Here is a 15,170-nt window from a genome sequence, read left to right as displayed (position 1 = left end):
TTTACTGTATTTTAAAAACAGACACAAGAAGATACAGATAGGTCACGCTATGTGATCTTATCCTGGAGCAATCTAACCCATTGGACTATGAGGCCTCACCATACGGAACAAAAACTGCACAGGCCACAGTTGGGCCACAAAGGCTCTCTCCTTGCAATGCCCTAATAAATGGATGTAAATAATCAAAATGCCTTGCTCATGTTGAAATGTTAGAGAAAAGGTCGGGAATAAATTTTTTTTTTTAAAGCGTTGTAGACAGTCCCTGGGGAAGGAAAGTTTCCCAAGAAGAATGCAGGATAACAGAGTGCTACACTGAGGAACACACAGCCAACAGGAAGAAGGAAACAGCAAACTTGGAAAAGTGGCTGTTAGAAAAATACTTTCAGTTCGCAGGCCGACACTCTATCCACTGAGCCACACCAGCTAGGGCAGCAGTGCCACGCTGAGGCACACACGTGCCCAGCAGCAGCATTCTAAGAGCCAGCGGGTGGAAGCAACCCAGATGTCCATGGGGACAACCACCGGTAGAAAATGCGGCATCACATACAGTGGGCCGTTCCCCACAGAAAGGGGTGAAGCGCTGATGCCCGTTCCATGGGCAAACCATGAGCACATTGTGTGGAAGGAGTGCAGCCCCTGAGAACAGCCACGGCAGCCCGGGCCCGGAAACGTCAGGACAGGGACATCTAGACTCAGCCACCACATTGGTGGGGGCTTGGGGGCTGGGGTGGGCAGGGGAGCAGGAAGGTGATAGCTGGAGATGACACAGTTCTGCGACTGGGGCTCTGGGTGCACATATGAGTGTACTGCAGCCACTGCGTGTAGTTCGCCTGGAAACTGCATGTGGGCTGACGGGCAGACACTCCGTCCGGTAGGAAGCCGCAGGACAGCCGGTGGGTAACAGCCGTTCCCAAAGCAGACGTCCTCCTCTGTCTCAGGCCCCAGGGCCTGTCAGCTCACGGATGTGAGGTCGGCTCTCGTCAACAAGCCCCCCCCAGGCTTCTTTGCTGCTCAGCATCTTCATAGCAGGTCACTTAAAGGACTTGCTGTGTCACCTGAACGAGACCTTCTGTCTGTGCCACCAGCTCAGCTGTACTCACGGCGTCTGACCGCTTGTCTGAGTAACCCAGTGGCTCTCCACTGGTGACTCCCGTGACCCAGACTCTTGGTTTTAGATGCGCACGTGCGGCCTCCGGACCTGAAGCTCCTGGCGGCGGCGCTGAACCAGCTCCGGGCAGAGCTGCTGCGGGCCCTGAGGCTCGGCCACAGGGCACCCCTGTGCTCGCGGGCCCTGGGTGTCCCTGACGTGGTTGCTCTTTTTCATGATGAGAAAGACAGCCTCCTGCAGAAGTACTTTCCAAAGCAGCGTTAACGTCTCCATTTCCAATCAAAGGTTTGATTTCGGTGATTTGCAAACGGACAATTTTGAATTACTGCGTATTCTCAGGGCGATGACAGGAGTTGCCAGGCTTACTGTTCATAAAAGTGAGGTCCGTTTGTCGTAACAGAAATGACTGTCATCTACCTGTCGCACGTGACGTGGATGACGGAGCCTCAGAGGCTGCCTCCCTCGTTGCTGTGCCAGGACTGCAGGGCTGGGTGGGCAGGACCCTGCGAGGATCTTTAATAAAGCGAAGAAACTAGAAAGGAGACTGTGGGTGTGTGGAGCTTTTGTTTCTAAGCCATGTGACAGAGCTACTCATGGGTAAGGCATTCTACCAATTCCAACAATGTAGCCAAAAACCTTGGGTTTTAATTAAAAAGTTAATTGGATCCTAGTTCTCAAAAAAGAATGGCAAACATAGGAAGTGTTACTTTTTATTCACATATTACAGAGGCAAAGCTTCTTGCACAACATGAACTACACGCTGGGCATGGTATTTCAGCCCTGATCGCTCTGCGATCCCTAGACAGGTTTTTGCAATCATACTCGTTTTGCATACAAAGTATGTTCTTTACATCAAAATACATATTAACAAAAACGCGTTCTAGAAATCACATACCCTCTAACACTATTTAGTGAAAAAATCCTTAGTAGGGAATTTTTAATAATACAGCCATTTGATAAATATTTTTGTAGAACTTAAAATGAGGTTTATTTCTGAACATTTATTTAGCAATATTACCTTTATCAAACAGTTCTGCAGATGAATGGCAAACACCTTTTTCTAAAATGAAATAGCACTGGAAAATAGCCAATAGAATTTTTTCAAAGTAGAAGTCTAGCCTTTACTTGAATTTCAAGAAGTTGTAGCTACATACTATATTAGTAAAATCTGAAATAAAATTATTCCATATTAATTTTCAGTTTCTTAAAAAAATAGTGGAGATAAATTATCTACCAACTTTAAAAATCTAAACTTATGTTCACTGAACAAAAATAAATTCTTTCAGAACATTGCCTGTTAACAGCAAAATACTATAAACATTGCATGTTAAACTTTCCAAACACCTCATTTCTATAAAACAGGATTAAATATAAAATGGGATAAATATACTCAATACTTAATGGAAGATACATTTAATGCAGATTTAAGTGAAACCCTAAATCTTCTCAAAAACAGAACACTACAGAGCGCCTAAGGCAGATTCGCTTCAAGGACTTGCGTGCACTGAGCAGTAACTGACTTCCAGGCATCAGGCCTTTGTTACACCAACTGCGCTGGGTCTCGGGGAAAAGAGTCATACATTCGAGTTTGTAATTATGAAAAAATGTCTACGTTGAAAGTAAAATGCACCTTCAAAACATCTATCTTTAGTTGTCAGAAAAAATATATTTGTCACTATCTGGCCCAGAATGCAGTTAATAAACTGGTTTTAACAAGAGTTCTTCCTTTTATTTCACGAAAACCTGCATTTTCTATTTTGCGTATTGCTTTTATTTGAATAAAAGTGAGGGGGGAAATAGAAGCTTCCAAAGCAACCTCGTGCTTTGTGGGAATGAATGAAAAGGGGCAAAGTTATGCATCTGGAAATGGCGGCACGGACCCTGGTCTGAGTGGTCAAAGCGACGGAGCGAAGCAGGACTAGGTTTTGGCCGCAGGAGCCTCAGCTTTGAGGGAAGAGGTCGAGTTGGAGAAACCCTCTGAGATGCTGCTGCTTTGAGCAGTGCAACTGAGAGGAGCTGAGATGGAACATTCACCCACAAGAACTCCTTTGAAAGGCTTCCTAGCATTTGGGGCCAGAAGATCCATTCCCTTGGCACGTAGGGCTTTTGTGGACATAAGCCTTCAACATCTCCCTTTTAGGAGTAGTGGTCCTTTCTGGTTAATAAATGCTCAGTCGTTAGGGTGTTCTCTCTACAAACCCGATGAGTAACACTTCAAGCTTTAAACCAAATTAAAAGTAAAATGCTTGCAAAGCACACAAAAACCAAGTTAGAAACAGTAAGTTTATTGTTTGACCAAGCGCTCTTCAGGGTAAGCGAGTTATTACACAATATATCAACAGCAGCCTCCTATTCAAAATTCCTCTAGATTAATTAGCACGTCTTATTTCTGTAAACAAGTTAAATCTGTCTGTGTGCATTTGATATCTACTTTCACATGGTAAGTCCTTTCCCACTAGGTGTCGAGGCAGTCAGCTTCCATGGCTCTGTCGCCGCGCAGGCAAGACTGGTACAACGGCAACAAGCATCACAACTTGAAGTCACACTAAGTGTTCTAAGGGGCCAATTCTGAAGAGAAGAATTCGTTTTGGATGTGTTTCATTTTTAAAAATATACTTCGTCCTATTTTCCCATGTCTTCCTATACACACATTTGAGAAATTATGGACAACAAATGGGTGCAAGGCCGGAGGCAGGAAACAGGACGCAAAATTTCGTGAAGGACTGACTGTCTCCGGGAACCCGATGGGACTGTCACTTACCTCTTTGGTCATCAAAGGAGGAGGGAGAACAGACACTCACTGTCCCTGTTAAGCTCACCTGACAGTGATGATGTCAGAATAAAGCGTTGAAATACAAGGTTCAAACTAAAAGAACAAAAAAGGCATCTTCATAGGTAATCACCTGACATTTCCAGCATTCTCATGTATTTACTTGTGGGTTTTAAAATAAACTACAAGTATAATAAAACGAATCCAATGGCAAATTGATGCATTTTTAAACAAGAGATTGAATAAACAGGTTTTCAAATATTAAACTCCATTTTCAATGTAAAGCCTTGTTTTATTTCATTTCAGGACATTCCTCTCAAATTTTTATAGCTTTAATTTTAAAAGAATTAACTGTTTTACATCCCCCCTTATGGAAAAAAGAAAAAGGTTTACTATATACTGAAATAGCTTTACTTCTATCAGTTGAAACTATCAATTCAACTTAAACTAAGTGAACTAGAGAGTATTTCAACTATCTAAAGAGCAACTTTAAAGGCAATTCCTCTGCTAAACATGGAAATAAGTTGTAACAAAGTTTGTGAGAAAGTAATTTATTCTACCATTTTTAAATATGGCAGACATGACATCTAACTGCGTATATAGTGAAACACCACTAGGATCAAGCTTTGAAGTCTACATGGACCTTAAACGTGGGGGTTTAAATGAATACCTGTAAGATTAAGATTGCACTTCAATCATCAAAGTCTAAATAAAAGGAAAAAACAGACACCAAAGTGTCTAATTGTTCTAATATATAAATTAGAACAAACTTTTATGGAAAAGGGAAAACATTTGTTTCTATTGTCAACTTTGTTTTCTATAAATATAATGTATAAACTTTAAATTAGCATATTAGGGATGGTCCTCTCCCTACCAACAAAAACCCACAATAAACAAAACTAAAAAATGCATAAAGTCAAAACCAAGGACAGAGTAATGTGACTGTTCCGGTCAGTGCTGGTTATGCTGCCCTCTTGCAAAGTGACAGGCGAAGTCGTACTTGTTTTTACATTTGCATCCGCAGATGTTGCACTGGAAAGGGTTCTCATACCCGTGACAGCCCATGTGAATGGTGTAGAGGATGTTGTCGGCAAAGTACATGTCACAGTGCTGGCAGTGGTGCAGGAGCTGCGGGTCCTGGGCCGGCAGGGTCGGAGCGGGCGTGCTCGGCTGGCTGTTTCCTATGCTCGGGGTGCTCGTGTGGGCGCTGGGCTCGCTGCTGGGACCTGCCACGGGACTGTAGTTCCTCTGGCTCTGGGGCGGCCGAGGCTCGGGGCTGGTGGGGGAGGTGCTCTGAGGAATACTTGCGGCCACGGCAGAAACCACTGCCTGGGCCGAGGGCTGCTGCAGCAGGAAAGGCTTCTCGTCTGGGCAGGGCACGACGTCGGGGGACGCAGGGTTCTGGTTTTCAGGGGGCAGGCTGGACAACTGCCCTGCGAGAGTGGAGAGCTGATTGAGAGGGTTGTCGACCAGGAGTTCTTGGGGGTCGCTGGGTAGGCCCCCAGTGGAGGTGCTTTTCGCCATACTTTCATAGGAGTCCGTCTGGATGTTGGGAATTTCATGGGTGAAATCGTTAAGGTAGTCTGGCTTCTGAACCACCATGGAAGGCGGACTTAAGTTGATTAGTGCTCTTCTGCTGTAGCCCAGGTTGCTGGTTTTCTTCTGTAAAACGCCCCACATTTTCTTGCTGCTTAAGGAAGACCTCGCACCTTTGATCGGCACCATCTTATGCTTGCGCCGTCGATGATGGGACAGGTTGCTTCGATCGCTGCAGCGGAAGGAACACAATTCACATTTATATGGTTTTTCTCCTGTATGGGAACGCATATGGGCTTCCAGGTGACGCTCGTAAGCAGAGGCAAATGGACATAAGTGACATCTATGAGGTTTTTCACCTGTTTCAAAAGAAAAATGGGGGAGAGATGGCAAGACAGAGGTTGAGAGATGATTTGGAGCAGGAGAAAGATGGCCGAGGATGGGGAAGCTTCACAAGGGGCCTCACTTCCTGGGTGCATGTTGTTATGCGATCACTTTGTAAAAATACAGTACTTCCCATCTATTCAAACCGTACGTCAACCTTCATTTTTAAACTATCAGCACTACTTACACCACAGGTCAGCCTTCAGCACAGTGCTGGCAGTGGTGCAGGAGCTGCGGGTTCTGGGCCGGCAGGATCGGAGCGGGCGTGCTCGGCTGGCTGTTTCCTATGCTCGGGGTGCTCCTGTGGGCACTGGGTTCGCTGCTTGGATCTGCCACGGAACTGTAGTTCCTCTGGCTCTGGGGCGGCCGAGGCTCGGGGCTGGTGGGGGAGGTGCTCTGAGGAATACTTGCGGCCACGGCAGAAACCACTGCCTGGGCCGAGGGCTGCTGCAGCAGGAAAGGCTTCTCGTCTGGGCAGGGCACGACGTCGGGGGACGCAGGGTTCTGGTTTTCAGGGGGCAGGCTGGACAACTGCCCTGCGAGAGTGGAGAGCTGATTGAGAGGGTTGTCGACCAGGAGTTCTTGGGGGTCCCTGGGTAGGCCCCCAGTTGAGGTGCTTTTCGCCATACTTTCATAGGAGTCCGTCTGGATGTTGGGGATTTCATGGGTGAAATTGTTAAGGTAGTCTGGCTTCTGAACCACCATGGAGCGGGACTTAAGTTGATTAGTGCTCTTCTGCTATAGCCCAGGTTGCTGGGTTTCTTCTGTAAAACGCCCCACATTTTCTTGCTGCTTAAGGAAGACCTCTCACCTTTGATTGGTACCATCTTATGCTTGTGCTGTTGATGATGGGAGAGGTTACTTCGATCGCTGCAGCGGAAGGAACACAATTCACATTTATATGGTTTTTCTCCTGTATGGGAACGCATATGGGCTTCCAGGTGACGCTCGTAAGCAGAGGCAAATGGACATAAGTGACATCTATGAGGTTTTTCACCTGTTTCAAAAGAAAAATGGGGGAGAGATGGCAAGACAGAGGTTGAGAGATGATTTGGAGCAGGAGAAAGATGGCCGAGGATGGGGAAGCTTCACAAGGGGCCTCACTTCCTGGGTGCATGTTGTTATGCGATCACTTTGTAAAAATACAGTACTTCCCATCTATTCAAACCGTACGTCAACCTTCATTTTTAAACTATCAGCACTACTTACACCACAGGTCAGCCTGCCCTCCTTGGCCCCTCTCCTGCCTCCACAGAAGCGCGCTCCTCGCCCCTTCTGTTACCTGTGTGGATTCTGATGTGTTCAATAAGCCGGGCTGTCCCTTTGCTGGCATAGTTGCAATAACGACACTTGAGCTTCCCATCGAAGGTCCTTTCGAAGCCGTCTACTAACATTCCCGAGTTTTCATCCAGGGAAACTTCAACAGATGGGTGGTCAAGTCCATTTTGATCGCCATCTGTCCCAGCTGTAAACAAAGAACAGCAAAAGAAAGTATGCATCTCAGAGGCAACTCAATGTAGCATTGTAGTCTGAAGTAGCACAAAACCTTTCCTAAGATCACAGTTTACTGCGCTTACTCACAAATGCTATCAGTCCTCACCATGCGTTTGTAGAAGAGATCAGGGTGCCACCCTTGTTTGACAGAGAGGAGACAGAGGGGAGTAAGTAGTGACCACGCAGATACACGTTTTTTAAGTTTCCAGCCACTTCTAGAAATGTAACTGGAAGTCATGAAAATCTCCCCAGATCCTACTCTGCCTATTTTAGCCTAAACCAGTCCATGCTGTTTTGCGCTGTTCCACTCAGTGGTACAGATGTCCTAGACTCTGGGTCGCACTTAGGATCCTAATATTCTAATTAAGCACATAAAAATATTGTACTAGATTCCTCTGAATGCTGCAACTATAGGGCTTTGAGAGCTAAAAGGTCTTTGGCTCTTGGCTCTTAACCTAATCCGACTACTTCTTTGTATAAGGAAACAGGGCAAGTGTTCATAACAGGAAAACCAGCAAATGCTGGGGACAGCCCTGGCCCCTCAATCCCAGCCCAGCAACCTGCACACTAGTGTCCGCGGGGACATGCTACTCCTCCAGCTTCCAGGGAAAGCCCTTCCACCCATCCCCAGGAGGCAGCAGCGCTGCCGTGAGGAACTCGAGCGGCACCCCACCCAGGGAAGAGACGTGATTTTGCTGCTGGTGCAAGTCCAACATCCAGCAACACCATTGCACCGGAGGCCCGGGGCTCAGCACCACCCTCCCTCCCTCCCTCCTGCTGCTATCCCAAGCCAGGGGCTCTCTAAACTTAATGTATGTACGAATCCCTCGGGGAGCTGTGGATTGGCCTGACAGTCTGCACTTCTAACCAGCTCCCAGGTCTCTGCTGCTAGTCCCTCGACTACAAGGCCATAGACCACCTAGGTCAGGGGCCAGGCACCTTTTCCTATAAGGCTCGACAGCAAATCCTTCAGGCTGTAGGGCCACAGGGTTTCTATCACAACTACTCAACTCTGCGGTTGTAGCACAGATACAGAAAAATGTAAACAAGCAAGTGTGGCTGTATTTCAATAAAACTTTATTTACGGAAGCTGAAGTTTGAATGTCATGATTTTCACGTTATGACCTTCTTCTAATTGTCTCCAACCATCTTTAAATGTAGAGACCGCTCTTAGCTTGCAGGTCATACGGAAATAAAGTAGCTTGCAGGTCATACGGAAATAAAGGGGTGGCAGTCCAGAGGGGCTCACAGGCTGTGGTGTGCGGGCCTGAGTGAGGTCAGAATCCGTCTCCAGTGGGTGGTGAGCAAACTAGACAGACAGTCTGTCTGCAGTGGGCAACTGCTTTCTCCGTCCTAGTTTCTCCTCCCGGGTGGCTAAACATCGCCCTTTCTTCGTTTTGAGAGAAGAAACCAAAATCCCCCGTGTTTCAGGCCTAATCCAGAATCCCTAATGGCTGGTCCTGTGTGCACTGAGTGGGTGCCTGTGTCTCTTGTCAGTTAGAGAAGCTGGAGGACAGGGAGGATACGAGAGCTCTCATCGTCCGAGGCCGTGAAGCCCGGGGGCTCACTCACCAACAGCTGACATGTTCAAAGGAAGAAAGGAAGCTGCCCTGTGTCTTTGCAGGAAAAATGGAATGATTCGCGTAAGGGAATAACGGTGTGGACAGCATGACGAACATGACTGTGTTTACAAAAGGGAGTTAGTGAGAGTATTAGGTGAGTCTACCTCCCTGAAGAGCCTCTGCCTCCTTGTCCCCGCTCACTGATCCCGAGATCATGTTCACGTGGTGGGTCTGCTGGGTCAGGTACTCCTGGAAATCCTTCACGAAGTCCAGAGGCTCTGGCCTCTTCTCGCCCATCTTGTTTGTGTTGTGCGGCTTGTTTTAAAGTTCACAGGTCGTTACACCTGGGGGGACACTGAAACAATTGCACACGATTAGGGAGAGACAGCACACAGCGACACAGCACGACTGCCAGGCACTAAGCAGGGCCACAGAGGACACAATCCCTGCCGTTACAGACGTGTCACCTTCCTGGGGACCTGGACGAGACACACACAAAACGGTGGGAAAGTAATAGAGTTAATACTTAAATCACTGGGATTCCAACTTAAGTCTTAGAGGATGGAAGGAAATTACAAAGAGAAAAAAGAGGAAAAAAAGTCCAGAAACAGGCACATCATCAGGGATTGTCAATGGAGACAGTGAAGACACAAGTGGCTCAATAGGGCTGCCAGCGGTTTCTAGATGATGGACATGCTAACGACCTGCCTTACCCAATGCAGCCGCATGCAGCCACTGAGCACTTGGAATGTGGCTACTACAAATGACGAGTTTTAAATTTTATTTAATTTACATTGAAACAGCGAGGGACACAGCAAAGGCTCTGAGTGACGGGTCACGCGAATGAGTCCTCTAGGAATAGGAGGTCTAGCACAGGGGTGCAACCTTTCTGTCCAAGTCCAAACAGTAAATACTTAGGCTCTGCAGGTCACACAATCTGTCAAAACTAGTGACCTCTGTCACTGTAGCGAACGGCAGCCACACACAATACGTACATGAACGATTAGGCCTGTGTTTCAATAAAACCACAAGAACAGGCTCTGAGCCGGGCTCGGCCTCTGGGCTGCTTCCCCCCACCCCTGCCACTGAAATCCAAACCCACCTCTACCGCCACACATCAGCCCACTCACTCTGAGAATGGGGGGTAAGAATGGGAGATTTTGTAATCGCAAACTAAACTGGTCCTCCCATAGGTTTATGGCCCAAATCCACAAATCAAATCACCAAAATGTTTTCTAGTAAGAACAGAATGAGGAAGTCTAGCTCCTAAAAAGCAAAAAGTCTTTTCTTCCAGTAAAAATACTTTTATGCAAAGGCCAAAGGTTGTGAAGTGGGAGGGTTCTATAAAAGTATTTTCCAATTAACAAAAGCTTGACCAACATTTTAAGAACTAAAACTCCTATTTTAATTGATTAACTAGGAATCGACTGGAAACACTAACCCTTGACTACTTACAACTATAGATGATCTGACCACACAGCGTGCGGCCATGGCGGTAGGAACTAACTAATGGCCAGGACTGTTTCCGCTGCTGTTTCCCATCTTCCCACGTTTCTTTGGACAGGTTCTCTGTTTCCTAGTCACTGTATCATTGTATTTCTATTTGTTTTGTGACTGCAGTTGAATCTACCGATTATCTGTCCTTTAAAATTTGCCCTTTGGTTAGAAAAACAAGATAAGTCAGTCATCCTCAATGAAAAAGATTAAGAATAAGATCAAGAACAATCCTATATAATAAAAGCCTAATATGCAAATTGTCCCCTTGACTGGGAGTTCAACCACTAGCTATGACATGGGCTGACCACCAGGGGGAGGCATGGAACATGGCGGGCGCCAGTGATATGATGTTGGCAGCGGGCGGCAGAGGAGGTGCTGTCAGCCCTAATGGGCCCCAATGAGAGCAGGACCGTAGTGGGATGGTGAAGCAGGTGAGCAAGTGGCGCCAGGCCAAGGCAGGTGCGAGCTGGGAACAATCGCCCCCTGATGGCCCCACAGATGGCGACCAGTGGCAGTGGCAGGGGGTGGGGCTGCCACACGGCTCCCAGGAGCTGAGGGAGCTGGGTGGGGGGCCCAGCCCAGATTGATGGCCCTGCAGATGGCGAGATGGGGGTGTCCACCGAGCTCGCTCTCACTCTCCCTGCTACCCTCCCTCAGGATGTTGGGAAAGTCCCCACACTCAGGTGCCAGGCGCCCACAAGGAGCCTGCCCCGCACCCTCACAGCCTCTTCCCAGTGAGCCGGCCGCAGCCACTGGGACCACAGGGACTGGTCGGGCTCCCCGTGGGTTCGCACAGGAACTGGTCTGTGAGGCTAGCTGGGAGAGAGGTGCTGCCCACCTGGCTTCCACGTGGCACCACTGGGAGGCCCAGAGGCCCGCGCTGTGCCCCAGCCTGCAGCGTCCAGCAGCACTCACCCCATCTCCGCATGGGGGCTCAGGAGAGGTGACTTAGTTGGAGGGGAGTGCATGGGGGCTGTGGGCCCAGGTGCTGCCCAGGGCCCAGAGGTCAGCTAGGACCTGCCCTTCCACACCAGACATTCGCACTTTGATCACTGGCCAGGCCTAGGGACAGTACCCACGCACGAATTTTGTGCACTGGGCCTCTAGTCTACAATAATAAAAGCATAATATGCTGTTTAGATGGGACCTTCCAGGTGAAGCCGGGGCTGCGAGGGACGCCCGGGTCCTGGGTGCCAGAGGGAAGCCAGTGCTGACAGCTGGGGGAAGGAAGGCCTACTCTTGCACACATTTCGTGTATCGGGCCTCTAGTGTATAATAATGTTACAGCTCAATAAAACCAAAGCAGAGAGGGGTGGGGAGAACTGTAAAAATATACACGAAAATGTAAGAAATATAGCAGACAGAGGTGTAGAATGAGTTCCAGAAACAAGAAATGTTTTTTTAAAAACAATGATCAAGAAATGTCCAGAATTAGAGATCTTTCATATTGAATGGGGTCAGAGTGTAAAATAGGATATACGGTAACACTTAGACACATTATTGTGAAATTTAAAAATCTCAAAGACAAAGAAATCTATCCAGCACTGTCTAGAGAGAAGGCAGTGCACCACATGGGAAAGCAGTCAGACTGCTCGGGTGTCAATGCGACCCAGTGCAGACGACAACAGCAGCACCTGCAAAACCCATTTCAGAAAGTCTACACTTCAAGCCGACCAGGGGATCGTCCAAAACCACATCACAATCCAGGGAGAGAATGTAGAGGCACTGCTTTAGAGCAGGGGAGGGAACCTTTCTTTTGTTCAGAGCCATTTGGATCTTTACATCATTCGAGGGCCATACAAAATTATTAACTTAAAAATTAGCTGCTCGCCAAAACCGGTTTGGCTCAGCGGATAGAGCGTCGGCCTGCGGACTGAAGGGTCCCGGGTTCGATTCTGGTGAAGGGCATGTACCTGGGTTGCGGGCACATCCCCAGTGGGAGATGTGCAGGAGGCAGCTGATTGATGTTTCTCTTTCATCGATGTTTCTAACTCTCTATCTCTCCCTTCCTCTCTGTAAAAAATCAATAAAATATATTTAAAAAAAAATTAGCTGCTCTATTTGGTCAAACCCCTAATTAACTCCCCCCGCCCCCCCAATGCCTTGGCAGGGCCAGACCGAAAGATTTCTCTGTCCTTATGTGGCCCGCGGGCAGGTGTTCCCCACCCCTGCTCTAGAATCAAGAAGACAAGAATACTTGCTATTACTACTGCTATGCTTTAAAACTGAATTTTTTTTGGTGACACTGGTTAATAAAATTATACAAGTTTTAGGGGTACAATTCTATAGTACATCATCTGTATATTGTATTGTGCTACTGCTATTCAACATAGTTCTGGAATAGAGACCCCCACAATAAAAAAAGAAAAAAAAAGGTATGAGGATTGGGAAATAAAAGATGATGATGATGAGGGTGAGGAGGAGGAGGAGGATCGGGGAAATTATTTTATAAATTGTAAAAATGCCAAGGCCCTAAAGCTTGTCTGTGTTGTAATTGTAAAAGTCATAATTAAGAAAGAAATCCTGGTATTTACCTTGCAACTTAGCATCACCTCTAGCCAATCAATTCATATGAAAACTGCTGTTTCCACTGGAAAATATCTGAATGTGCTTTGACGGGCTTCAATAAGCAAGATGAACCTTACCCAATCCCAATGGAAGGCACAACACTGCTAGGGCACATGTGAAAAGCAGAAAAATGCAGGAGGCTGCCAGTGTGCCAGCAGAAGCAACGACCCTTTCATTCGGGCGTCTCCAGATTGAAGAGCACCAGTGAGCCTGATCACAGAGGTGCTGGCACGTTCCGACGGGCACTGTCCTGGTAAATGTCACTCTGTCCCCTGCCATTCACTGCGTGCTGACTCAGTCACAATGCATGATGTGCTTAAAACAAATCCCAAGGCTAGGGATGCCAATGGGACAAAGGAAAATAACGTCGTAAACACGAGAGAAAACCACTTTTAGTTTTTAACATATTGCTATGGCTTATAACCTTAGACCTACATCCCCCCCCAAACATACATACACACAGACACGCACATACCGTGGCGTGTGCACAGCACGGCAGCTCCTTGCACAGCTTTAATGCCTGGGATGAAAGATGCCTAAATCTGAATGGAATCTTTGGTTCAAGACCCAGGTTTCTCTAGCTCACGTCAGTCTATCTAAGCACAAAAAAACAGAAAATGAACACTAATTCTGAAACAGAAAGCTTCCTGATGCTGAAAGGAAATATACATTTTTATACCAAACCATCTTTCTGTCTTTAATAAAGTAATCAATAGGCTCAGGACTAAAAGTTTAATCTAAGAACTCCACAAATGAGCTGATATCTGGAAATGCCTCTAAAACACTAAAAAATTTTAAAACCTTTGCAAAAATAACATAGAAATCTACTTTGGAAATCAGCAAGCCATGTTTTTATTGAAAGTTTCTTTTCTACTGGCCACGAATTCAACACCTTGGAGCTTGTTAGCCAAAAAAACTTACACAAAATGTCAATGTGTAAAATGATGTCATCAGAAAAAGAAACATATTTAGGAACTGTCCACTTTAACCAGATTTGGGTGGTATATTCCAAGCCTGATCCACTCCTTCTAATATCCAACTATATCAACCAGAGAGGAGAATTTTTCCCATACTCCATAACATTCTTTACCGAAACACTTGAGCCCTCCCTGCGATTCCTCCGAATAAAATTAAACCGGGTGCTCCACCGCGTGTAGGTACATGTCTCCCCAGAAACTGACCAGCATAGACCGCAATTGTTTTTATGTCAATAGCTTCTGCCAAACTAGCCATTCCAGGCTCAGAAATAAGGTCCTTCCACACCAGGCGGAGGCTGGGCACGCCCGAGAGTGAACTCTGCTGCCCACGGGACACGGCGGCCTCTTTACTGAGCAGGCGACTGTGACTGCTCTGACCCTCCTTTGGTGCCTGGAACCACGTTTCTCTGTCTGCTGTCCTCTGATTCTTCTTCAGTCTCACTTTACAAACGGAAGTTTTGATCAATACACACACACACACACACACACACACACGCACGCACGGCCTCTGAGCCAGCAGGAAGAAGACAGCGGCGTCCTGATGCCAATCAGGAGACTCCACACCCTGGAACAGAGGTAACACGAGGCCAGAAGAAACTCTTCCCCACCTTTCTTCCAAGCCCATCTTTGGTCCAAGCTCCAGGAGAATTCTGAGAACACGGGATGAGGGCCGAGCAGCATCTATCTTACTGGCCCACTTTTCCAGAAGGGTCACTAAGCACAGAATAGAATACGAATGCAGTGACTTAAGGCGGGTCAGGTAGGCCTCTAACCTACAGTGACTGCAGGTCACCCGAGGCGCTTGCTTTCATACAGATCATAGGGTCCTGACAGGCTGACCCACCGGAGAAGGCCTGTCCTCGGAGAAGTCTGGCGAGTGAGGTCTGGTGAGTGTGGGGATAACACGGCCTCGGACAGTTAGGACGCGTGTCCTCTGACCACAGAACTATCAGAAGACGGATTCCTGGAGGCAAACGGGCATTATGAGGCCCCGGAAACCAGAACACATAACAGTGAAACCCCAATAAGGACAAGGGATGAGGAGACACTCCACAGCGGACCACAGCTAACCTCTCCACCGGGACCAGCGCCTCCTGGGTCCGCCACTCCAGCCTGGAGGAGCGGAGGAGCTGCAATGGGCTCTGGAGACGCAGCCGGGGCTCGCCGGCCATGGAGGGACCTTCAACGCAGACGGAAAAGCCGCAGGGAGGTCTGCAGAGAGAAGCACAGCCCGTGAGCCGCTGCGATCAGAGCGCACCGCACCCACGGGTCCC

General features: G+C 47.5%; 3 protein-coding genes across 3 annotated transcripts in view; 1 reads left to right on the top strand and 2 right to left on the bottom strand.

Annotated features, from left to right (window-relative positions):
- The window catches only part of PSTK (phosphoseryl-tRNA kinase), a gene marked incomplete at its 5' end in the record, with an annotated part of 5,131 nt that extends 3,478 nt beyond the window's left edge, over positions 1 to 1,653 (top strand). Inside the window, one exon of the mRNA XM_006754993.2 lies at positions 1,176 to 1,653. Coding sequence (XP_006755056.1) covers positions 1,176 to 1,372 — 197 coding nt within the window. The remainder of the gene's footprint in view (positions 1 to 1,175) is intronic.
- A 1,722-nt stretch (positions 1,654 to 3,375) lies between these two features.
- On the bottom strand, positions 3,376 to 5,973 carry LOC102769751 (zinc finger protein Pegasus). The gene has a single exon (XM_015557202.1). It carries the CDS (start codon positions 5,703 to 5,705, stop codon positions 4,830 to 4,832), a length of 876 nt encoding a protein of 291 aa, XP_015412688.1. The 5' UTR covers positions 5,706 to 5,973; the 3' UTR covers positions 3,376 to 4,829.
- Positions 5,974 to 5,993: 20 nt separating this feature from the next.
- On the bottom strand, positions 5,994 to 9,452 carry LOC102769458 (zinc finger protein Pegasus-like). Its single transcript, XM_015572626.1, is given in 4 exon segments — positions 5,994 to 6,508; positions 6,511 to 6,795; positions 7,081 to 7,263; positions 9,019 to 9,452. Coding segments are annotated over 4 exon segments (1,116 nt in total). The 5' UTR covers positions 9,152 to 9,452.
- Between the last annotated feature and the right edge of the window lie 5,718 nt (positions 9,453 to 15,170).

This window comes from Myotis davidii, unplaced genomic scaffold (assembly GCF_000327345.1).
Source record: "Myotis davidii unplaced genomic scaffold, ASM32734v1 scaffold72, whole genome shotgun sequence".
In the NCBI taxonomy this organism is placed as follows: Eukaryota; Metazoa; Chordata; class Mammalia; order Chiroptera; family Vespertilionidae; genus Myotis; species Myotis davidii.
This window is presented reverse-complemented; position numbering and strand designations above follow the sequence as displayed.